The following is a 26,486-nucleotide window of genomic DNA, read 5'->3' as shown; positions in this document are numbered from 1 at the left end:
TTTCTCTATCTACTTTACTAAAACACTAACACTTCCTGCCATTAGCAACAGTGCAACAACAGTGCAGCATAAACTAATAGCAGTGCATTCACTCACTGAATTAGCCATTCCAGAAGCTGCCAACACTTCCTAATGACTGCAGCCCTTCTAAATTATTGAAAAAGCCTAAGCACCTCAGCAGCTACAGAAATGACTATTAACCTTGGTGAAGCGGTATTCAAATCCAGTTAGAGCCAACTTGGTCCTGCAGTATCCCTCGCGGGGAGGAAATGTAAATGTGTTCTGGTGGAGACAGATGGAGAAGCGCCCGCCGTTTGAAGTTCCAGCCGAAGACGTGGTGGTGAGCATAGGACTCTCCAACCCCCTTCGCTTAAATATTCAGCACCGTGCTTCATTTAGACACCTTTCCTCCCCGCGTTTCACTTCAAGCCATGTTGGGATTCGACACCCCTGGGTGATTACCGGGCCGAGACACCTCACCAAACAAAAAAAAAACACACGAAAAAAACCACAAACTTAGCAAACGTTTACAAATGTGCCACTGTGCAGAGAAAGTGAAAAACAGCCCGAGGATTATCTTGCTGTGCAGACAAGAATTCGGGAAATGTGATTTATGAGAGAAAGAGAGAGTGAGGGCACCAGGCGCAAACACTGCATCTACTCCTTTTTTTTTTTCTTTTTTTTTTTAAACAGCTTCCTGCAGACTAACAATCTCGAAATGGTGAGGCATCTGTATTGTTGCTGACAAATAACCACAAATTGAATTCCTGCGCTCAGCTGTTGTCCTGTCAAGGTGCATTTGAATCTATTGCGCAGATACCGGTCTGTCAGTCGTTTAGGATCTGATAGTGACAGGCATAGAGGAGCCATGATACTCAAGATACTCTTATCGCCCGAGCCAATGGGACGCAGGGGAGGAGCAGAAACATGCAGCAGAGCGGGGGAAAGGAAAGATTACACATTGAGCGCTGGAGAGACGCAGAGGTGCTGAATAAACATCTACAAAAGCAGACGTCCAGAACGTGGGGTTTGTGTTTCAATCTCCTTAGGCCAACTCCAAATTCCTACTTACTCTGCATTTTTCTTCCTGATGAATTGAAATGGCATACAAAAGCAAAACTTCACAGGGAAAGTTTGAGCACAAATCGAAGCATGATCTAGTGAACACTCAATTACTTTTTAAATGCAGCTTGCCTGCATCACTTTTTTTGTGTTTAAAGTCCACAAAATTGACACTGCATTGTAGTATTTCATTCAAGTATGCACACAACGGATCACCAGCAATCACTTCCAGAAATACAATTCTGAGGCAAAACTCAGGATTCCAAACACAAAATCTCTTCAACTTGCCCTGCCCTATAGAATCAGCCTCATCACTATACATTTGTTAAGTGGTGACGTCGCAGCTCTGCTTCCAGGGTCGCAGATCCGCGAGAAACTACAAAAAAACTCTAAAATACTGCAATCAATATTTCTGAAACTCAACGGAGAGTTACTGAACATACTTATTTATCAGGCCCATTAGCCAAAAATGCTGAACTTACTGCTATAAAAGTAATATTTACCAAAATCGGTACTTCCGGGTTAGCGGAGAAAAAAGCTAACGGCGCAGCAGCTACGCTAACCCCGGAAGTAGTGACTTTAGTAAATAATACTTTTTAAGCTGTAGGTGTGGCATTTTTGGCTAATGAGTCTGAGAAATAAGTAGGTTCAGTAACTCTCTGTTGAGTTTGAGAAATATTGATTGTGGTATTAAAGACTTTTTAATGTTTTTTTTCTCGCATATTAGCCGGTATGGTAGGACCCGGAGGTGGAAGTCGTGACGTCACACTTAACAAACGTATATAGCTCGGGAAATTCCACAGCTACCAAGGAGATCCGCCATCTTTGCAGCTGTTAGCATACATTTCCATTGACTAACATTACCTAAAAACAAGTAGATCAAACACACTGTGGTGTCCAAGTGTTTTAATGTGAACAATAACTGCAGTATTTATAACTAATTGCTGCTAATCCCATAATGCTTAGCGATATGAGGTCGCATTTCTGAACTCTATTGCCGAGGGAAATATTGCCAAGTGATCAACAACAAAGTAGAGGCCAACTCCAAATATTTGAACCTAAAAAAAAAAAAAAATCTGAGCAATTCTTGCCAACCCACTTTAAGAAAAAAAACAGAACAAACAATAAACGAGTGCAACAATGTCGAGCTCTGGAGTAAACGATTCAAAATGTTGGGAATCGACAAAATGTCTACAGTACGACAATATTATACAACACACAAGCAGCAAAGCACTAACAGCTCAGATTTGGCTCAGATTTGTATTTTGTTTTGCAACAATACAAATGATTTTGATTTGACTGGAATTACTCTTACAAACATTAATCCCTTTAAGGCTGCTTTAGTTATAGTTTATTTTTATTTGGTCCCTCTGTCAGTCCACAAAGAACTGAGGGGAAATGATGTTATGTCCTAACAACAAGCATCAGATAAAACTGATTAGTTCAGGAAAGAGGTCTAAGTTCAAAGTGCAAGAATGAGGCACAGTCTGTTGGAACAGCAATGACAAAACACGCTGACGTAATAATGAAAATAATACATTACAAAGACAAAGAAAACATGAATTGACCTACTGCTTTTAGATATTTTACACTGATTTACAGCTCAAGCTTGGGGAGAAGTTTTAATATTTTCTGAGCCAAGTGTCTTCATGCAAAGTGCACGTTGTGTTCACGGCGAGTAAAAACAACCTTGAGAACAGCAGAGAACTGTCGGGCTTCAGGTTAAACTTTGATCTGTCACAGCACTTAGTACCAGCCATGCTAACGATGCTAACAAGGTAAGGCGACTGCAGGCTCTAAAACGCAATGACAGCGCTCAAAAAAAGCGCAAACAGAGCCTCATGAGAACGGAAAAGCGTCTCGCATGGAAATTACCTTCAGTTTGTCAAGTAGGACGTGTTTAGATGTAGCTGTCCTCAGACCTTTTGCAGCAGCCTGTGATGCCATGGATGCGGCCATGTTGACACGCGTGAGCGGAAATGACGCAGGCTCGACGTGTGCGAGGAGCGGACAGCCACTCATTGGTTGGCTGGTCATGGAGGCGGGTCTTGCACAATGTTTTAGAATGAAGACGCAAGTGATGGATTTTTTTTATTTTTTATATATATATATATATATATATATATATATATATATATATATATATATATATATATATATATATATATATATATATATATATATATATATAAAAGAAAATAATCTGAATAAATGTGTTTCGTTTGATCCACACACCACTTTCGTGCTAAACTGAATGTTGTGGTGTTGACTCCACAGTAATCACATTTCTTGTAAGGGACAGTAGATATCTATGTTCAGAATTTATGTATTTATTTATTTTATGTGTCAGCTAGTCTTGCAGGTTGTCTTGTTGACACAATTAAACAGCCCTGTTTATAAAGAAAATAGGCAGTGGATATTTTGCCGGGACCATCGATTGTTTGCGCAATTGTGCCGTAACTTGCTCCTAAATCATTAATTACCATGTGATACATTGTGGTGTCATGGTGACATTCACATACTGCCCAGCAGCAAAATGTTATTTTCATAGGATAGGGCAGGGTCAGGGTTATGTATGATTAACCCAACGTCAAAGCACATGCTATGGTTATTGCGGTGGTTTGCCTGAAAATATATACAGAAATAACCCTAACCCTAAGGTATACTATATAATTTGTGTTATAAAACCTCAAATGTTTCTCACCTGTATTCATGTGATACAATTATTGATGGATTTGGAGCAAGTTGCAGCACAATAGCAAAGGAAAAGCTGGTCCAGCTAAATACTGCTAACAAAATAAGAATGGTGCCATCAGAAGAGGAAAGTGATTCGATTAAAACATCATGGTCATAGAACAGTGCACTCCCTATTCCCTCCCTTTTTTGGACTGGAAGGGCTTCAGAAAAAAAAAAGAAAAGGTTTGAAACCTGTGATGGTCTTGAATTGTATGTTTTTCAGCAAAGAGGGACATTTTAGCTGGAAGATTTTTAAATAAAGGGGTGAACCTGCTCATCTGCAGTGTGTGACGTTGTGCACAGATCCATGAGGACAACCGAGCTCAGATAGAAGCATATTGGTGAGGGGTTGGACCATGGTACGTGTGCTCCGATCTTGTCTAAAAAGCTAAATAGCCCACTCACACTGCAGCCCTCCAGAGCCCTCATTACATGCAGCATCTGAAAGGGCAGAGAGGGCAAAGTGATCATAAAGAGCCGTGATTATGACTGAGGCGGAGAGACAGGGAGGAGATAGTCGCTCTGAATGCATGAGTGTCAGGAGGCTGCAAAAGAGGGACACGGGTGGGCTCATGCACGCCAAACCAAGCGCTCTCCTCATCCTTGTTACGCTCAAGTTGTAAACGCCAATCTGCATAAGAAAACTTTGACATTTCTGAAAAATTTACAAAACGCACCACTTTAATGTCAGCTGGGAGAACGCCGCCTCATGTTTATTTGATACTTTGAAATAGTGCATTTTGGATAAGAGCTTTGGCATTCAGTGATCCATACCGAGGCTTGCAAAAATATTCCAGAAAGTAACCACTGTAAAGGCACAATGAGGTGAAAAGTGCTGCCAGAATGCGAACAAATCCCACATGCCGTCTTTGTATCAGAAGAGAGAAGCATGCTCGATGGCAAAAGGTCCAAGGCATACCTACAGAAGATGATTCACTTCAGCATTTCCTGTTGTTTTTTTTGTATGAATAGGGCATATACCAAAATGTTCTTACAGACACACTTCTGTATCGAATGTTCTCAGCAGAATGAAATGTCCGTGCCTGCTGAGGAGCTCTTATTCTTGAACAAAATAAAATGCCACAGAGCTGCCTGTTCCTGGTTACCATCTGCACATGATTTCAATGTACTAACAGAGAATCGGAAACAAACCACAGTTAGTTCTTACCACATTCTTATCACCTTTATGGACAATTAAAGAGTTATTTTTTGTACTTCCAAGCACCCAAAATGGGGAGTAAAACATAGGCAAAAGTCCGTAAAATAAACGTGTTCTATTTTCATTTGGTCATACTCATACACTCATACAAGTTTCCGTCTATTAGTCGTTTTTTCTCCTGCCATATGCTCCTGAATGCCTCTCCTCCTCCTCCCTGGAGAGATGTGAGAAAATGCGCAGGCAGAGCAACTAATTTGTGGTTTCCCTCAATAATCTATGTCGGGTTTCCACTCAGTGAGCTGCAACACGTCAGAATGCGCCAGGCAGAGTGAAAGCCACAGCTCCCAGCTGGCCGGGCAGTGTGGTGAGCCCTTAGCCCTGCTGTCGGTGCACAGCGCAGTGGGGGTGCTCCGCTAACAAACCACACTCCCTCCCATGGGCGATCTCCTCCAGACTATACTCTGACCAGACTGTCTACCCATCAGCTGCAGTTTGTCGAACTCCGATCCTGTGCATGGTGTTAATGCTGTTGTATTTTAGCCGCATTGAGTTGCCTTGTGTACGAAATGCGCGGTGTAAATAATCATGCCTTGCTTTTGTTAACTTTATTTAGTTTTTATTCTTTCCCCCCATTGTCCTACAAGGTGCCCTAAAGATGGGTTTCTCTCTCCTGCTTTGTAGAGCTCATATCTGCTTTAACCTCTTACCTATTTTTGTCGCTTTTCCGTCGCATTTCTGTTGCTATTCTGATGTTTTTTTTGTTTTTTTCCCAAGCTTTTAGATTTGGGTAATGCCAAACTGGGGGAAATGTGCTCGGTTCAGGTGGGGGTTAAGAGGTTAAACAATGTCATGATCTTTTTTTTTTCAATTACTGAAGAACTAGCAGGGGTTTGTTTCATTCAGGTATCTGAGGAATCCTGTCATTCTGTCAAAAAAGCTCTGTTCCCCCAGGCTGATGCTATGAAGATCTGCAACTGATGTCTGTTTTAAAAGAACATACGCTTTTTAACTGAGTTTTTCAGCACTTACATTGTCCTCACTACAAAAAAATATGTCACAGCTGGCAGGTTTTAGTCTTAAACTGCCTTTCCTACTTTGAAACATGTCAAGTGGAAAAGAAAACTATAAAGCTGCAAGCTGCTTTCTTTCTTTCTTTTTCTTTCTTTCTTTCTGTCTTTCTTTCTTTCTTTCTTTCTTTCTTTCTTTCTTTCTTTCTTTCTTTCTTTCTTTCTTTCTTTCCTTCCTTCCTTTCTCTCCCTCTCTCTCTCTCTTTCTCTCTCTCTTTCTTTCTATATTTCTTTCCATTCCTCCCTCCCTCTCTCTCTTTCTCTCTCTCTCTTTCTCTCTCTCTCTCTCTTTCCTTCTTTCTTTCCTTTCTTTCTTTTAATCTAAATATAAAAGTTTGTAAAGTTTCCTTCCGCTCAACAGCACGCCTTAAAAGTCAATGAGACAATGACAGCAACGTTCTTTCCATCTCATTAAAGTGGCTCACCGGACAGCGTATGAGATCACAGGAGGAACGAGGCAGATCCCACAAGCATCAGGGAGATTTTTCCTCTCGGTCCGTCTGTCTGTCCGTTTCACTCAAAGCGGTCGAGTTTAATGACCCTTTCTCCGCCTGAATGCAGATCCGTCCCATTCATTTCATTCCACCGGCGCTCATGCTCTCTTAAAAATGCCCGAGACTTCTTGCCCAAGGAGCAAGTGAGTTTGACCTCAGTGAATATATGTATATACTGCCTCCAGGGCTAAAGCACTGGCGGAGCATGTGAGTGATAGAAGTAGCAGTAGAGTTATTACCGCGTGGTGATCCTCCTAAAGCTGCCCGGCTCTATTATACGTTTACATATAGATTTAGGTGGAGGTATCGAGCCGGCGAACACTTTCCCTTTCCATCTGACAGAATATCAAATGAGCTGGATAGATGAGGAATTAATACGCTTAACTGCTGAGTCAACAGGCACAGAATCTAAAAGCTTAGACGTGCATGGAGACAGCTTGCAGGATGCCTGACAGGAAAATTAAAAAGGCAGGGATAACATACTAAAATGCAATACATATCAAGTGACGGCGGGGTGAGAAAAAGAAAGTTGGGGTGGTCTGTCAAGGGGACACGCACACAATCTGTACTCAGCACATCTCGGAAATGACAGAAGGCAGACATAATTAGTCATCATATTCTGCGCAACCCTTAGTCCACACAGCGTTACAGCTTTGCATATGGGTGAGGGCAGAATACAGATTTCTGGATTTTGTGGTTGGGTGGAAAATCATACTGTAAACCAGAAGTTCAGGGCCGGCTCAGGACTTCAACATAATTTGACACGGGGCACCTTATATAACTTGTTCTAATCGGGCTCAATGTTGATGATTGGTAAATGGTCTACCTTCATCAGGCCGAAAGCACTTTACAGCAAGGTACCAGTCGCCCATTGACACTCTCATTCATACACCAATGTACGTACGCAGACACCGGGTGAAGTGACTTGCCCAAGGACACAATGAGAGTGCCTCTGCAGGAGCCGGGATTTGATCCCCCAACCTTCCGATCATGAGACAACCCGCCACCGTTGCCCCATTGTGCTCTTCGTGCATGGTCCTGTGCAGTCCATGTCCAATTATGTTTAATTAACTTCTCTAACTGTTTAAAGGGAAGAGTCTTTTGAGACGGCGTTAACTACTAAGCACATTTCCCCACACATTAACAGTTCAAAAATAAGTGTAGGCAACACAAATTTAGCAGAATTTCATTGTTCCACAGTTTTCAAAGTTTTCAAATGTAGGCACTCTTGGGGGGCCACTGGTTGCCTCAGGCCCTGAGCAGTTGCTCAGTCTGGGCCGACTAAGGGCAAGTAAAAACATAACATAGAGCCACTGAGTCTTGGGACTTAACTCTTGGAATACATCCTGCTTTAATTCTTTATAAGTTGCCATGAGTTTGATCAATCCTTCATCCATGCAGTTATTCACCAGGGCCTCAGGACGACACCTCCTGTCTGGAGCATGTTCTCCCTGTGTCTGCGGAGGTTTCCTTTGGGTACTCCGGTTTCCCCTACCACTAAAAACATGTTCAATAGGATGAATGATGTGTGCGCATGAAAGAATGGAGCGTCTGATGGCCAGGCAAGTTCTCGGTCAGGACATATTGGAGTGCCAACTTTGTGCATAAGTGATATAGACAACAGCTGATAAGTGAATCCTCCACTAGAGCCTCGGTCAGTGGGGACTGTGTTCTTCCAAAATTTACAAAATCTTTAGGACAGTCCTTCTTTTTTAATGGATCCAGACTGTGGGACTGTCTGCTCACTGACTTAGAACTACAGACTGTCATAAACAGCTTTAATAGAGGTCTGAAACAGTGGCTGTATGTCTATATCAAATAAATGAATAACTAAATAGTATGTGCACATCCCTGTCCTGGTAAATTCTGCTCGCAGTCCTGCAATTTTGGGCCTAACTTCATATATTCATTCACTGTTTACAAACATTGCTCTGTGCAATAGCACATCAAGGGATTTTTCTATCCCTCTTTTATCTGTTGTCACCTGTGCATTGCCTGAAATAACTTTTACTTCACTCACTATAAAATCCATAACAATCCTCCAAAGTTAAGACTTGCCTTGTGCTGCCGGAGCCGTCAGCTTTCGAGAGTGAATCAATACAATGACAGGAGCTGCCACGTTGTAGCTATATCTCCCCTCCCAGATGTCTGTGAGGCGCACTCAGCTGGAGGTCCTCCATTAATGTGCTGCAGAATAGAATAGTCCGAGCCACGTCTGCGCTTGGAGACAGATGTATCAGACGGAGCTTGTGAAGTGCGGCCTCTTCAAGTGTGTGATGTTCTGTAGGGTTGTTCAGCCGCTCCCTGGATAGAAATAGCTCAGATCAAAGCAGGGGCAACGTAATATTATGATATCACACCCGAGAAACTAATGGAGTCAATTGATCTCTTAATTTAAATGCATTACGGAGAAAAAAAAAGAAAAGTTGCTGAATATATAGTGTACATCTATGATCAAACATTAACAGGCATTTGATAGGCCGTCTTGATGAGATGGATATATTAATTTTTACTAATGCTTTATTCAGCCCTATCAAATACCCAACAGTTTTGAACACCTTTTCAACGTTTGTGCTTTTGAAGGCTCTCAGTTGTCTTGAAATCTTTCATCGTAAAAGAGGTTCTCAAATATTCTTTCAAGGACTGGGTTGACTGAGTGGAAGACGTTTCGCTCTTAGAGTAATGAGAGTAAATACTACGCTGATAGAAAAGACAAAGGGAGAGAGGGATATTGTACATCCAATTACACAAATGGATAACATTATTTTCACTGAAAACTTGGCTGTAAATACTGTTTAAGTGGTGCTAGCCCAAATCTAGCTTTGCCCGTTAGCCTGTTAGTTTCGACTTCGTGATTCCACTAGTGTGTATTGGTGGCTCCTACCCGGAGGCCGCAAAGTTGCAATTGTGGTTTTCTGGCCAGAGACACCAGGGGGAGATGAAAGACTCCCAATAGGATTTAAGTAAAACTTTATCAATCTCTGTAGAGAAATTTGTTCTCTGCATTTGCAATGTCGCTGGGCGACCTGTAGGAGCAGTGGGATGCCAGCATGGGCTGGCGCTTGGGGACCCATCTTTATGATGTGGGACCAGGCTGGTGGTCAGAAACACCTGGCTGGAGGATTAACCTATTGCACACATGTTTTTACTACTAACCTATGCAGACACAGGGAGAACATGCAAACTCTACACAGAAAGGTCCCGTCCAGGTGGGAATCGAACCCAGGACCTTCAAGCTGTGAGGCACAAGTGCTAACCATTTTGCCACCGTGCTTATTAAGGTTAACAAGTTACTTAATACTGCTTTAAACAAGAGATGTGATTGTTTTTATGATTAATGTCATGACCCCTTCTACCAGCAGTGGCCAGAGTTTAATTAGGCCTTCAGCTTAAATGTTTGTTTTTTTCTTTCTTATTTCTCAGACAAACAGGCAAGCCTCTCATCCAAAAGGTTTCATCAGCACTGACTAATAAGCCTTTTGGATTTTAGATGAGAGGTGAAATGGTCGACACTTCAACTATAGCGTTCAGAAGATGACTCAAGAACCTCAATTGAAGACTCAACATGTTTTGATAGAAATCTGCCATCTTCTTCAGAAGTGTCATGTGATTGTGGATGTGGCATATCTTATCAACTGTTGTCTACTGTCGACAAAAAGAGAAAGAATAGAAAATTGAAGCAAAAAGTCCTCAACACATTTAAGCAAGTCCAGTCGACAATATTGGAACATCTCTACTTTGATAGAGAGGTGTGAATATGTTCAGAGGCAGGGTCATCACTTTTGAAGGTAAAACACTCAAAACATTTATATTAATATACAAGCTTCAAGCTTCCAGTTTCAAGATTTAGTGTTCCATCCCACACTGGGTCGTTCAGCTTCTATAAACAAACAGAAAGTCATGCAGTGCGGCAGAAAACACACTGACAGGTATTTCCAAACAGACACACAACGGCACCAGACAAGAACACAGCGCAGGCCAGCGGAGCTCAGAAGTGCTCAGATGTGCTTAGATGTGCATATGAGAGAGATTCCTTCACAGGCCCCTCGGCACACGCTGTGCCACCTTCGCCACCAAAGGAGGGCTGGGTCATCCTTTAAAACTTTTAGCTGCTCATCTCATGCCTCTCATTCCCCTCACAGAGCCGCACATCAGCAGTCCCCGTCCGTGACCTCCAAGAGTCAGCAGGACGCCTCTCCGCCTCTCCGACACACTCTTCACATGAACCAGCAGTGTATAAGGCACAGAGGTGGACGGTCAGCAACACAAATATGCTACAAAAGGAGCTGTAGGCATACAATAAAAGAATTGTATTTGCAATGTCTTGATTTGCCAGCTTTTTGAAATGCGGGCTTTCCATCATGGGGCAAACATGAAAAATGCATGCAGGTGTGATGGTAGGAAATGTCAATAGAAGAATCAAAGCAATCAGTGTGCTTCTGAGGGGGATATTGGTGTGATAAATCATGCTCCTCCTGACGCGGGTCACAGGGGTGGGGGAAGGAGGAGGAGGCACCGGCGATGCAGAGAGAATATGGAGGTGCCTGGTCTGGTGCAGTGTGCTCAAACATTTGCTTCAGCTGAAGAAGACACGCTTTATTCAGAGGTGATCCGCAGACGTGATGCAAAGTCATTTGTGCCACAGTGACCTTCAAGAGCCTGCGTGTGTTCTCTCTGTGATATAAGCTGCTTCACTCTGCAGGAAACAGTGATACATCAGTGGGCTTGAGATTAGCTGAAGATACAGTTGTGCTCAAAACTTTACATACCCTGACAGAAGTTTTGATTTTTTGGTCATTTCTCAGAGAACACAAAAAGTTTTTTTTTTTTTTGCTCATAGTAAGTGGTTGTGCATTTTATGCTATGTATAACTAAATCAAAATGAAAAAAGAAACTCCTCCAGGAACCGCCACCTTAACGTGGTGGAGGGGTTTGAGCACCCGCATGATCCTGGAAGCTCTGTTGTCGGGGGGGGCTTCGTGCCCCTGGTAGGGTCTCCCATGGCAAACAGGTCCTAGGTGACAGGTCAGACAAGCTCCTTATGAGAGACCAACAGGCCCGGTTAATCATGAGGCCGTCCTCCCGTGGCAGGAGGAGCCATAGGGGGCTGGTGCAATGTGATTTGGGCATCTCCATGAGGATGACTGAGATGGCTACTCCAGAACCTTCACTTTATTCTGCTGTAGTCAAGGTCGACATGGCCTTGAGCTTTTCCTCCCGTATTCTTTAATAACATGCTGCATCTATCCTGAAGTCAATTTAGTTTCCTGAAGCTCACACATCCCCAAAACATCACTAAGCTCCGTGTTTCACTGTAGGAAGGGTGCACCGTCCATCACATGCATTGTTGACTTCTCCAAATGGTACGTTTATGGTTATGGCCAAAAACATCTCCCAAATTACATAATTTCAGTAATGTTGAGGCTTGTCTCTGTGCTGTTTGGTATGTTGTAAGCGGATACTTTGTAGCATTTGCGAAGTAATGGCTTTCTTCTGGCGACATGGCCATGCTGCCCATTTTTCATCAAGTGCCTCCTTATTGTGCATCTTTAAACAGCTACATAGCTTTTCTTTCAAGAGTCCTGTTTTTCAGCTGAAGTTCTCAAGTATCTCTTGTTTTTTTTCTTTTCATCCACAATTTTCCAGTCAGTTGTTGCTGAAATATTTGTTGGTCAACCTGACCGAACACTGCTGATTGATACTCAATACCTTTGATATCTTTTTTATAACCCTGTCCCATTTTATACTTTTCTTGCAGATCCTGTTAATGAAATGGTGTCCGAGAGGATAGATGAAGAATGGGCAGGAGTCTTAATGTCTTATGCAGGTGAAGTTTATTTACCATCAGTACAGGACCTGAAGACATGAACTCGAGACATTGCACTAGTCCTACCATTCAAGTCTGTCTATGCTTCCACAAAAGAGGGATAAACACCCTCTGTCTAGCATCATACTGATATGCAAGCAAAACATTCAGTAGCTGAGGAAAGGCGCCCGAGCACCACAGTCAAGGCTACGACAGACAGAGCACAGCTTGACTCACAGATAGATGGCGATTTGATTTTATTCTCTAACAATCCTCTGACAATTCTTTTGCTTTCCTCATGACTCAGAAAGCAGAAATGTCAGTGCAGCGCTGGATGAAAGATGCAAGGGTCTGTCAGGAGCCCAAAAACTCACTGACCTTTAGTACACACACAATAATTACAACCACAGATAACAGTGCCAACTTGTGTGCATATTATCAGGCCAAGATCACCAGGGTATGTAAACATTTGAGCACAACTCCTGAAAGAAGCATAAATGTCCGCTTTTATTGTATTTAGTTTAGTTTGTCATTGTACTTAGACCAACAATAAATGTTTGACTCAATCATTTACCCTCCAATCTATTCATATAAACTCACTCTTTATCCCCTCCAAAACCCTCCTCAACTCCCACCGCTGCACCATCATAAACTAATACATTTGCACATTCACAAGATTTGCACAAAGAGTTAAGTAATGACAAAATCACCATGGCAAAAATTCTAACAAGAAGTTCACAGTTTGGGGTCCAGACCTCACTTTCGGGTGGCACAGTGAAGGGGAAAAGAGAACTGACTTTCATAGAATAGACTTTCATGGGTTTGTTCATATTTTTGGCCATCTGTCCATATCTGCCATTGTTTGGTGACTGATTTGAACTCGTAATTCAACCAATATACTGGCAACTCCTCTGAGTCAGTGCATTGGCATGGAATGATAAAACAGCAAACCGCCTATTTCATTGTCATGTACACAAGGTACTGACCAGCATAGCCATCTAACACTGTCAGTGACTCTTCCTTAAGTAGTGCCGACTACCTTAAGTGTGTGCACGTGGATGTACTGTTATCTGTGGCTCCATTAACCTTGTTTGTGTAGCAGCACCTCCGCTCTCCTGGGCCCACAGCGTGCTCGATCCTCCGGGGAGCCTGCACTAATTAACCTTGCAGAGACACCCCCGGTATGAAAAAAAAAAAAGGGGGAAAAAAAGAGGCCGGGGCCAGAATAATAAGGAGGGTCTTTGCCTGGACCATTAGCAGAAGATTAACACATCCAACTTCAAGTAGCTTTTTTTTTTTTGACAAAAAGCCAATATGTGTCAGCACTGGTTTAAAGCGAGGAGGGAGGGGCGCAGACATGACATATATGATTCAGACCAGACCCAATCTAGAGGTTACCCATTGCAACGGCAGAGCCAATAGAGTTATCACATTGTCTTCTGCAGAAGTGGAACGTAAAATAGAATCCATGGCTCTGTGAATTTGCAAAACTGACTCTCCCCATTGTTCATTGTTGTGCTGTCCAATAAAGCCTATACAGACCAAAATAAATAAATAAACAGAGAGTGAAAGTGGCAGAAAAAAAACAACAAGTGCATTGTGAATTAGAGCAAGTGATAAAAAGTCGTACAAATTACATTCAGTATCATATGCCGCTAATCAATAACAGTTAGCAAATCCCCCTTCATCAAGAATGTATCAAAGCATGACATTTCTTTCCAAATTCAAATGTGGATGCTTTCTTGTGTACACCGGTACTTGCAAATGGCATGCGTTGGGTACAAATGCTTTCTCGCTGTAAAATGTCCTGCCGGAGTTTTGAAAAGGTCACGGTGTTTACATTTTCCTTTCTTTATTTACTACGTTCACTAATTTATGACAAACTTGCTCTCACTTGGTCCACCTACGGGCAATTGAGATTCATTATGTCCTTGACCCATGCACACTAGCTGTGGGTGAAGAAAGTTTTGACAAGTTGGTAAACAAAATGAAATGTTTTATGGCATAGCTAATGACTTGAGCGCTGTGAGGTATTCAGAAGACCGAGCTGTTTCTCCCTGTGGCCCAACATTCACAGGTGAAAAGAGCAGGGTTTGAGCAAAGGTTTGATCTTTCCTATGAAATTGGCTTGTAGTGAAAGAGTGAAAGTACCAACCCAGACCATTAATGCCGGCGTAGAGTAGGAATCAGCTACAGTTATGAGGAACCTTCGGAAAAAAATGTTCTTCCAAGAGCATGTTCATAATACTTTTATACTGAGTAAAAAAAGATGCTCTATTAAAACTATACTAAGTAACTTGTTTACTTTAATAAATCCTTTTCGTAGTCCCTCTGGGGGTAATACAAGTGTTAATGGGATGATTGGGGGTCTTTCACCTCCCCCTAGTATCTCTGGCCAGAAAACCACAATTGTGACTTGACTGCCACCAACCGGAGCAACCAAGACACGAAGAAGAAGCTAGCAGGCTAGCGGGCAAAGCTAACTGCGGGCTAGCGCCACTTTAAACAGTATTCACTGCCAAGTTTTAGTGAAAAAAAATATTTCCATTGTGTAATTGGATGTAAAATATCCCTCTCTCCCTTCGCCTTTTCTGTCCGCATAGTATTTACTCTCACGGACATTTATAAGCTGAAAAATCGCAACTTGCTACGACACCTGTCGGAACTGTCCTCCGTTTTTCCATACTGAGATATGTTCTTACCTGAGCTTAGACGATTTGATGTGTACCTGTGCGTGCACTCAGTCACGCAAACAAACCAAAGATGTTGTTAGCATTTAGCCTCTCCTCCTCTCCTCTATGGTGCCAAACGGGGGTGAAGTTAGAATCGAGAAGCGGATAAAAGTAGAACTATATTGTAAGGCGCAATAACACCAACAATCCGCGCAGTAAAGATGATATTATGATATTACCATGCCCCGTTTGGCCCCATAGGAGGAGAGGCTAAATGCTAACAACATCTTTGGTCTGTTTGCGTGACTGAGCGCATGTGTAAAGACCAGACAGATACGCATCAACTCATCTAAGCTCAGGTAACAACATACTGTATCTCAGTATGGAAAAACAGTGGCCTGTTCCTTTAACTAGAGCAGTCACGATAATTACTATATCGACTTATCATTCATTAAATGACAGATAAACACTACACTTTTGGGCTCAATATTTTATCCTATAGGCATTTATTTGCATTTTTCACTTTTTTCTCATGTAGTGCTTTTCAAACAAGCTTTTTCTGTCATTTTTAAGCTTGAGAGTTAGGTATTCTATAATATCGTTTATCGTGATATTTTCCTGCCTGGATATACAATATATCAAACTACAGATTTTGTTATCATAGCAGGCCTAGTATTAACTGTGATAAAACTATGAGACAAAACTTTATAATGATGTAAGAAAAGTAAATTTGTATTTTGGGTACCTTGACACTTTAAAGTTATTTATTTCTTGTATTAATTTATTTTCTATGGTATATGGACATACTCTAAAACTCCTTTTTTCAAGAGCGGTTCATAATGTCATTCCAGAGTTAAAATGTCCTATGTTTTGATAATATTTTTTTTGTCTTCCCTTGTGTCCCCCTGTAAATTAAGCTCTGAGTCGAGCATTTTCTGTATCGTGCAGGTGGATTTGGGAAAGAGAGACAAAAATCTCCGTATGACTTAAAAACTGTCAAGGCTGGTATAGAAAAGCAGTTTCATCTGACAGTGCTTGACATGCTGGGATTTGTGCCGGCAATTTCTCTATGAAAAATGCATACAAAGGTGAATGTCTCCCCTGGTCGGGATCGTGAAATGGCACCACATCACTTGTTCTGTCTCTGATCTGATCCCAGTTTTATCTGACTCCGGCGTTCCCCCTCCCCACAGCATTTTAACTTTATCTGCCAAACACAGCCGTGCACTGTTTGGGCCGTTGCCATATCTGTATCGCTTCCCCAAACTTTCCGGGAGAACGTGAAACTTTCTTTTTCAGGTGGATAGTCGAGAAGAAGTGAATGGCAGTTTGCATCACACGATAGACCGATGGAGGTGTATATATAAGCACACTAAGTTAAATCTCCACATGATTTGGACAAGACACCAAAAATCTTCTTGCCTTTAAAGGGAGGTATTATGCAAAATCAACTTTTTCAAGCTTTACATCATGTTATTATGTCATTCCCTCATTAAAAACATGCCTGAAGTGTTGCCTTGGCACATTCACGTATTTTTGAGTAATCTGTAAAAACTCTGATGGCGGCCATTTTAGGGATAGGTTTGCCTGAGTCCTCCTAGGAACGCCCCCACCTCCTGGAGACGCCTCCGACCTTTCATCACCAGCCGAGTAACCAACCACTGCTCCTCAGCAGAACCCCCTCCCCACTGATGCCACAGACAGCGTGTGGAGGGGGCGTGTCGGAAAGGGTCAGATGTTCTTAAAGAGACAGAGGCCTATTTCAAGACATTCGCTACAGACATTTTGAGAGAGCAATTTTATAACTGGCAGTTCTTCTAATTTACTGCATTTACAGACCAACAGAAGGTTTCGTCATCATTGTAGTGTGCTATAGACTGGTGCTATGTGATTGAAAAAAGCATAATACCCCTCTTTAAAGGATCTATTTAGACTTGGTGTTGTACTTTTGGACACCTTAGCACTGATTTTGTATGCCCTAATATCTGAGCATACTTGTAGGCGGACAGAAACAACATATCTGAGTGATTTTAAAGACCTTCTTTGGAGCAAAGGCCATTTCAGTGCTGAAATCATCGGTATGATCTGGCTGAAGATTTTTAAAACACAGTATCCTGGCACAGTTGGTGAGGTTGGTTGTGGTTTCATTAAAGTCTTGTGGAGAGTCTGGACGCTGAATGCAAACTAACACACATGCATAAACCATATAAAGTAAAAAACAATAGACAACTCCTCCTCACTCCTCCCTCCGGCCTACATTATTATACGAGATTTCTAAACTGTTTCTTACGAAGACCAGTCTGGTTTCTTTAATTGCAACTAACCCAGCGTTATCACAGGAGGAATATTGAGCGGTAGAAATAAGTATCACAAATATTGTATCAAAGTATCAAATATATCATCATATAAGTTATATTTAGTCTGGGGACCAATTCATTTTCTTGTATGAAGCTAAACTATTAAGAACATGGTCTAAAGCTTGATCAAAATATGGAGTATCTGCTGTCATGTTGGATCTGTAAATAAACTTATATATATACTAGAAAATAGTGAGTCATCATCTTGCCGTCCCTCCTCGTTCTATGATTGGTCCCCAAATCCATGTGAACATTTTGGCCATGGTTCCTTAGGCTGTTTTCCAGTTCGAAATGATTCAAACGCACACAGCAGCATGGGTATTCCCAGGCTAGTTTTTAACGTGTCTAAAGTGCAATACTTGCTAATGGGAGACTCGCGGCTATGTAGGTAATATATACAGTATGGCAGACCAATAGCAGACCCTAGTGTCACGGTCTCGAAGCAGAGCAGCCAGCGGCCATTGGCATAAACATATATGTTTTTTGTAATGGACAACATCTATACAATGGTTAAAAACTAAAGAGGTAGGTTTAACTGGATATGTGACCGTTATTGAATGGGGCAAGTGGTGCATCCAGCTATACTGTATATCATGAGATAACACGTCTCATGATATACAGTACGGATGGGTACACCAGTATACCTGGCCTTAAAATATGCAACTGCAAAACATATTAGGTGAGTCACGACTTAATTTTGATCTATCTTTATCTGCAGTTGTTCACAAACCTTTCACATCAAGTACCACTTAAAAAAACATTTTTTCTTGTTGAGCACTATTCAAAATCAATCCATGCCTACAAAAGGATAAAAACATGTTGATATTCGGGCTAGACAGCTCTGACTAACTGCAGAGGAGCCAGTGATAAACATCCTACACACTGAAACGCTATGCTCAAATGTATTATTATTGTGATTTACAGCAATGGCAATAAATTGTAGAATCCAGAGTCTTACTATATCCTCCGTGCATCCTTTCGCACAAACGCACTTGTCAGATGTGAAGGCGACAAAAGGTGCGCGTCACACTTGAGTCGGAGTCGCCCGGAGGTCAGGAATAAGCGTTGTAAGAATTATCACCTCTTAACCCCTCATTGATTCCCCCTCCAGGCTGCGGGGTTTTTGCGACAACGTGCCTTGCCGCAGGATCACTGTTGCTCTGGCTTTGTTTTGGCGGATCTGGCGACAGCGTGGGCCATGCTTAGAGACCTTCTGCGCTTCATGCATAATGCTCTTTGTGTTTCCTGCAGGGGATGGATGGGTGACAGCGAGGACTGGGTGTCTTCCAGAATCTCAAACGGGTGACTCTCTCTCTCTCTCTCTCTCTCTCTCTCTCTCTCTCTCTCTCTCTCTCTCTCTCTCTCTCTCTCTCTCTCTCTCTCTCTCTCTCTCTCTCTTTCTCTCTCTCTCTCTCTCTCTCTCCTTCTCGTCCTCCTCTGCCTTTGATTCTATTGGATGGAAACAGGCTACACCATTGATGTGGCCTTTTCCTGTGTGTGGCATGAGAACAAAGCATCAGCACTTCTTTAGCATGCCGCAACCGTCTCCCACTCTTTCTATGTTTATCCTCTCCTCTGTCTCCATCTGTCTTTACCTCTCTTTTATCTCCGACGTTTAATGATTCCTTTTCTTAGAATGTCTGACCCGCCTGCCAGTGAGTTCTTCGTCTTTTTTTTTTTTCTTACGCGCATTGTTGTGAGAAGATGTATTCAGCTTCAGTTTCGCATCCCTTGCAAACTGTAGTCAGTGACAAAGTAAATTGACTTAAGTACCGTTCTTAAGTAGAGTTTTCAAGGATCAGTTCTTTACTTCAGTAGTTTCTGAGAACTTCTACTCCACTACATTTGAAAGATGAATATAATTATTTGTTCTCGCTGCATTTCTATAAGGTGTTGAAAATGAAAAAAAACAAAAAACAAAACGGAGATGCAGCTTTGGATCGGCCAGATTTATTGAGCATACAAGTCTTTCACAAGCATTCATTCATGCAGTACTATCTATCTATCTATCTATCTATCTATCTATCTATCTATCTATCTATCTATCTATCTATCTATCTATCTATCTATCTATCTATCTATCTATCTATCTATCTATCTATCTATCTATCTATCTATCTATCTCTATCTATCTATCTATCTATCTATCTATCTATACTTCCTCCCTTCCCTCCTTCCTCCCTTCCCTCCTTCCTCCCTCCCTTCCTTCCTCCCTCCCTCCTTCCCTTCCGCCCTTCCTTCCTTCCTCCCTCCCTCCCTCCCTTCCTTCCTTACCCCCTTCCTTCCTTAACTCCTTCCACCCTCACTCCCTTCCTCACTCCCTTCCTCCTTCCTTCCTTCCTTCCTTCCTTCCTTCCTTCCTTCCTTCCTTCCTTCCTTCCTTCCTTCCTTCCTTCCTTCCTTCCTTCCTTCCTTCCTTCCTTCCTTTCTTCCTCCCTCCCTCCCTCCCTCCCTTTGAATGTTAGGTAACTGATCATGTCTACCACTGAAATACTTCTGTAGTGACACTAAGCCAGTCTGTGAATGGGCCAATACGCTGTTCCCTTTCTTTGGCTGAGACCATCCCTGCCAATAAGTGTGAGCTAATAGATTAGAACAGCCACCTTAACATGTCCCAAGGGCCGGTTCTGGGCACGGGCCGTATTAAGAATAGATGTATACTTACAGTCTGCTCCAGCACAGTGTGAAACTCTCCCTATAGTGCTTTATAACACCTCTCTCACATATCCAGGTCAGTCACTGCAGCTACAGCCGCGGTCCGCTCCAGCGCAGATTAGAAGAACATAAATCAGGGCCGCGCGTGAGAAATGGGCCCCCGGTGTAATGCACAGGCGATTATGAACTCAAATGTGCACTCTTTTCAATAAAAACATGAAGCATGGTCAGGTTTAGGAGAGCTGAAAGACACTTACAAGAACATTAACGCGGCGTGTTCTCCGAGAGGTGAGGGCAGACACACTTTCAGACTATTGTCGAACCAGATTTATCACGGCGCAAAATCACATAACTGGATTTTTTTTTTTCAGAATTAAATTAAACTGACTGCCTTTGTATCTGTTATTTTTGCATGATAAAAATTACTGTTGTCCTTTGGTATACAGTCATATATAAAAGCAGACATTTGTGAAAGAAAGACCTTTGTGAGCTGTACCACAACTTATAAAGTATGTTTACCGACTGTGAAAAAGCAGGCAAGTTGTTTACATTACTGTGAGAGTAAAACCTCCTGATGAAGTGAAATACGATAATGAACTCATCCTTGTGAAGTAGGATGTTAGAAATGTGTTAAAATAGAAACTCTCCCTCTTTCATTGTTCGTAAACAAAACCAGGTAGTGGATAAAGGAAAACAACGACGTCGGGAAATAAGTTTCATACAATTTTGTGAGACTTGATTTGATTGGTGGATTAAATATTGCTATACCAATACCATACTCCATGGTTAGGCAACGTCAGGCCCAGGGGCCAAATCCGGCCCTCAAGATGATTTTGAGAAATAACTTTACACAAATCACAGATCAAAGGCCTGCCAATCTCTGTGTCGAAACCAAGAAACCAAGACAAGAAAGCAACAGAAAAAAAAAAAAGATGAAAAAGCAACAAAAACACGACAAAAACTAATATGAAAACACAACACCTGCTCCATCTTAAATAGATATCAATCTGTCAAGAAGTAGAACAACACAGTTCACACAGGGATGGAGCCATTACTGTGGAGACCGGTGCTTCTTTTTGGGTAGGCGTCACTCTGTGTTGGCTGTCTCAGGAAAAAGAATCTCCAGGTGGGAAACCATTCAATGTCGGGGATTTGTTGTGTACAGTCGACGCATTCCCACTGGCAAAAAAAAAAACAACAACAATTGAGCCTGTCTGTCAAGAAAAAAAAAGTAGACAAAAAGATAATGTGATAATTGGAGTTCTCTGGGTACATAGTTGTGCTTTTGAAAGAATAAATTGTAAAAAACGGGGGGGAAAAAGGGAAAAAGCCACGTCTTTTCAGAATGAGACGTCCTTTTTCTACAGGTGCAATTTTTGACCACTTGATTCCTGTAATCGAGTTTTCATACTGAATAATACATGCTGGAGCTCAGAAAATTCTCAGAAGCGTCGAACAATTTTGATGCTAAGGCGCAGAGCTGTATAGGTGTTGAATTTCTTCCCAGAATCTAATTAGAAACAGCGTTGCTCATTCAGCTCTGCCTGCCCTTCGTTTTGCATGGTTCCTGTTAAGTCTCCAAATTGGATTGCAAATGCAAGATGTGTTGTTTCTCCCCGAACCCTATGGAAACTTGGAGCCATTCCTGTTGCGAAGTGTGTCTGATTAGTATTGTAGTAGTTATCATAAGGCTTCTTACATTTCCACTCAGATGTTTCAGTTACACACAGCGCATTAAACACCAAAAATTGTGCATCCTCCAAAAGTTCAGTCTTCTTTCCCCTTTTAGCAGGGTCCTCCAGAGCACATCATCTGCCTCAGTGAGCCGTGATTTCCACCTTAAAGACACTATATGGGATTTATTTCTAGTAATGGAATGAGATTTGTTTTGTCCTCCTTGTATATTGTACTCATGTTTGGGAAAAACACTGTGCATCTAATTATAAAGAAATTGAATACATTTTGTGAACTTGCCGGCTACTTTTCTAGCATTTCTGTGAAATTGACCCTGTAAAGTGACTTCGCAAGTTGTGAAATGTGCCTATAAACAAATCCCTCAAATAAGACCTCAAAATAACTTTTCAGTTTAGTTCTTTGTACCATCACTCTTTGTACCATCATTTCCGGACTATAAGCCACTATTTAATTCCCATTCTTTGAACCTTGTATACAATGATACAGCTAATTTATTGATTTTTATGGTCATACATTAATTACAAGGGTGTCCAAAACACTTGCGACGTGAGAAAGACACAATAACAGCTCCAAATCAAAACCTACAGTTGTAGGGACGCTGGAGAGCTCATGGTTCCTTTCAGACCTAACCCACAGGATTCCCTTCCGCGCTGTAATGTGGCGTTGGATTCAAAATAAATGTGTTTAATTCTAGGAGGGCGGCTCTAAACACGGCTCACTCCTCCCCCGTGGAGGAGTTGCTGTGCGGGCAGCACTTTGGCTTGAACATGTGGGTTTAAAGAATAATATCATTAAACTGATAACCTTTTAAGTTCTTAACACACTTTTATCAATGTAAATCTACCTTGTACCGTAAATGTACGGTCCATAATCCGCAGCTGTCCAGACCAACAGCGGTCACCACCCTAAAGAAAAGCTGTGTTCACTCACAAAGGCATGGCAAGGATACCGAGTTGTATCTGGTTTAATCCACAAGGCCAGACCAAAACTTTAATTTCATATACTTAAAAAAAAAGAGAAATCTAAATTATAGCTGAATTCTGAAGTGGGATAACAAGCTGCAAACAAAATAAAGATAACATTCCCAAATTCCGTCTGTCTATCTTTGCTGCGGAAGATTTCAGTTTTGGCAGATGGAACATGTTTGAAAACATCTACCTCAGAGCACAGCGTACCTGTAAAACTCCGGCGTGTGAACGTTGGCTGTCAGACTGCCTGGGCCCCCATGTGCTGCTGAATCACTCTCTTTCTACGTGCCAAAGTGAGCTTCCTTGTTTGTTGTTTCTGCTAAAAGTACTCCATATGAGGCAGATACAGAAGTGTGTTTGTTTTGGCTAGCGTAGTCTCCTCACTAAACTTTCCTCACTGTTGACAAAGCCTCAGCAGTGGCTCACAGCGCGGCGGTGGATAGTGCCTAAGTTTGGTGACTCATCTGACTGAACCTCCGGACGCTGGGTTCTTTTCTTTTCTATCTCGCCTGACTTTGCATAAACAGGCCGGAGAAGCCTTTGTCGTTTAGGCCGACTGCAGAAGAGTTTTCCCTTTTCTGATAAGCGTTAATGTATTGATTATTAGTACAATTATCTGTGGTGGTGGAAGATACATTTCCCTTGTACATTACAGGTGCAATCCCATGTTGAAAGCAGGGCCGGATTTAAGTAAAATGGGCCCCGGGGCTAAAGTTTTTTCAGGGCCCCCATAATCAATCAATATTTATTTATATAGCGCCTTAACAACATTTGTACATATACTGTATGACTGTCTGCCGGATTTCTCTCTCACTACAATGAAAGGATAAATGATTTTTTTTTCTATCTTAAACTAAACTAGTTTTAAAAAAAATTACACATTTGTGAGAAAAAAACAAAACAAAAACAGTTTAACATAATGACCCCAATTTGAGCTCCGTGGCCCTCGTGGAAGAACCTTTGGGGGGACTCATTTAAAAGGGGGGTCTGGGGGTCCTCCCACAGAGATCTTTTTTTATTTTAATGGTGCTGGTGGTTTAGACCTGGTTTAGACCTGGTGTAGACCTGGTGTAGTCCTGGTTTAGTCCTGGCTTAGTCCTGGTTTAGTCCTGGTTTAGTCCTGGTTTAGTCCTGGTTTAGTCCTGGCTTAGTCCTGGTTTAGACCTGGTTTCGTCCTGGTTTAGTCCTGGTTTAGTCCTGGTTTAGTCTTGTCTTAGTCCTGGCTTAGTCCTGGTTTAGTCCTGGTTTAGTCCTGGTTTAGTCCTGGTTTAGTCCTGGTTTGTTCTCAGGTATAAAATAATCTGATAAATGTCAGGGAGTATGCAAAGAGAGAGGGAACTAGTTTACAGCCCACACTGAGCACGCATTTTTCTCCATATGCCCACGGGCCCTTCAACCTGCTGGGCCCCTGGGCTTAGCCCCTGTCAGCCCCTGCATAAATCCGGCCTTGGTTGAAAGCAGTGTTTTTATGGGGGGGTCGGTAGTGTATAATTGATTAGTGCGGCAACTCAACTGAGATATTTCTAAAAAAATGTATTCAGAAGGTGTAAAGTTCGCAGTATATAATTGATTATACCAAACAGAACTGAATTAAAGGTCTGAAAAAAAATGAATTTTCATTTGTAATGTTGTGAAGATTGAGATTCACGTGGGCTGTCTTGTGTTTAATGTTTTCTAATGGTGTTTACTGATTGCGGCAGCAGAATCCTCCAGGTGTGTAATTGGGATTCCGCGGCTTCTCTGATTCCAGGGGGAGACTGTGTTCAACTCAGAACGCAATCTATTTCACGTCTAATAAACGCCCGCTGAGAGATATGATAACCTGCTCTCAAGTAAAGCTCTCTGCAATTCCAACAAAAGTTGCGATGTGCTTTAAAGTGCAGATAATAGCGCAGCTTAAGTCTATGCGGCACGGAACCATATTTTTGTGACAATTATGCTATATTCCAAAGTATAGGGGGCACTCTGCTGTGGGAAATTGGTGGAAAACCGTGCGAAACAGCAAAGAAGCACCATAATCAGCTTTCATAACAATTTAAAAAATGCCGATATGTTGACAAGAGAGAAATAGTGCTGCAGAATACATTGGCAGCTTTCAACATTCTACTCCTACATCCATCTTACAGGGTCACAGAGGCAGAAGTCTAAGCAAAAATGCCAGAAAACTTCGACAAAACGCTCTAGGTAGTAGTGGGTTGTGATAATCATACGTCTATTCACTTTTATTACGTTTTTCCACGATGTACAACAAGCATTTGAAACATGTCATCTTCATTAAACTCCTTTAGCAATGCTGAATACTGTATATTATCTCTGTATTAGAAAAAGACAAAACATATTTTTAACAGCTTGTTGTTGTGATTTAAGGTCATCTCACATTTGATTGAACTATCTGATCTATTCTGATTTGATCTGAATTATGTGTATGTTGTTAAATCAGTACTAACTAAGTTGTTTAAATCCTTTTCGTAGTCCCTCTGGGGGTAATACAAGTGTTGATAGGATGATAGGGGGGTCTTTCATCTCCCCGTGGTGTCTCTGGCCAGAAAACCACAATTGTAACTTTCCTGCCACCGGGTCGGAACCACCAATACACACTAATGGAATTTACAGCCAAGTTTGAGTGAAAAATATTATCTCCATGCTATGACATCTGCAGTGGCTTGAGTTACTTAGTTCTTTAAAGCCCCAGAAATGAAATAGGTTGTCGTCAGCTTGGCACCTCCCCGGCCTCACAGTACAGCCCCACCACACCCTTCACCTGCTCCTGTACCATGTAAACAAAATACGTGGGAAGCTTTGAGGTAGCAACAGCTAGCAACAGTTAGCACAATAACACGCCAGTTCAATTGCAGTTGAAACCCTTTGTTTACCTGTTGAAGGCGTTCAATGGTGTTAGTCGGATATACAACTTGATTTGATTTTTTGATTTGATTTATTTTCACATAATAAAACAATGGCATGATAACATCTGGTTTCACAAATGTGATGGAAGGTTGCCGAAAACCCTCAAGGGGCTTAATGAGTGGCAACCTCCATAAGTTAAAATTAAAAGCAAATGTGAGGCATGCAATTGTCAAAAAAATAAAGTAAATTAAAGTACATTGTCAGAAAACACAATACAACGTACATCAATACTGGGTTTAGAAATGGATCCCAAGAGGAAAATAGCGATCACTCAGAAGCAAAGATTTAAGAGATTTTCTAAACTGAATTGGGGAAAGCTCCGTGAGAGGAGTTGGCAGGATATTCCATATTTTGGGTCCTCTGTATAGAACACTGAACAGAGTGTCTAGAGCGAGCAAAAGGTGCTCTGATTAGATTGCTGCTGCGAGTGGGAAATCTATGAAATTCATTGTTAAAGGAAAACATTTTATTGAGGTGCTGTGGCAGTAGACCTTTAACGGAACCGTAAACAAATTGACCAACTTGGAAGTGGTTAACCTGGTAAACACTAAGAACACCGGCTTTAGCAAACAGGGGCCTTGAGGAATGTCTACGATCTACACAAAAGATTATTCTTAAGGCTCGTTTCTGGAGATGAAGAATTGGCTCGAGTTTGGTTTTATGAGTGCTGGCCCAAGCAATATTACAATAATTAATATATGGATATATCATTGTGTAATGCAAGATCATTGCAACATTTGTGTTGATCAGATGCCGAGATTTTCCCAATATACCCACTGCTTTGGCTCATTTTGCAACTCCACCAGGACTCCAAGGAAGCGAGCTGAACTCACATTCCTGATGGGAATGCCATCAATTTGGATTTTTATAGAAGGGTTTAAACTTTTATGTTGTGTCCCAAAAAATAT

General features: G+C 41.8%; 1 protein-coding gene across 1 annotated transcript in view; it reads right to left on the bottom strand.

Moving 5' to 3' along the window:
• Nucleotides 1–3,028, bottom strand: part of suclg2 (succinate-CoA ligase GDP-forming subunit beta) — a 94,561-nt gene extending 91,533 nt beyond the window's left edge. The window contains exon 1 of the mRNA XM_079579316.1: nucleotides 2,938–3,028. Coding sequence (XP_079435442.1) covers nucleotides 2,938–3,021 — 84 coding nt within the window. The 5' untranslated portion in view covers nucleotides 3,022–3,028. The remainder of the gene's footprint in view (nucleotides 1–2,937) is intronic.
• Nucleotides 3,029–26,486: the final 23,458 nt, after the last annotated feature.

This window comes from Gobius niger, assembly GCF_951799975.1.
Source record: "Gobius niger genome assembly, chromosome: 20".
Taxonomy (NCBI): domain Eukaryota; kingdom Metazoa; phylum Chordata; class Actinopteri; order Gobiiformes; family Gobiidae; genus Gobius; species Gobius niger.
Note: the sequence above shows the minus strand (reverse complement) of the source record. Positions and strands in the feature narration are given on the sequence as shown.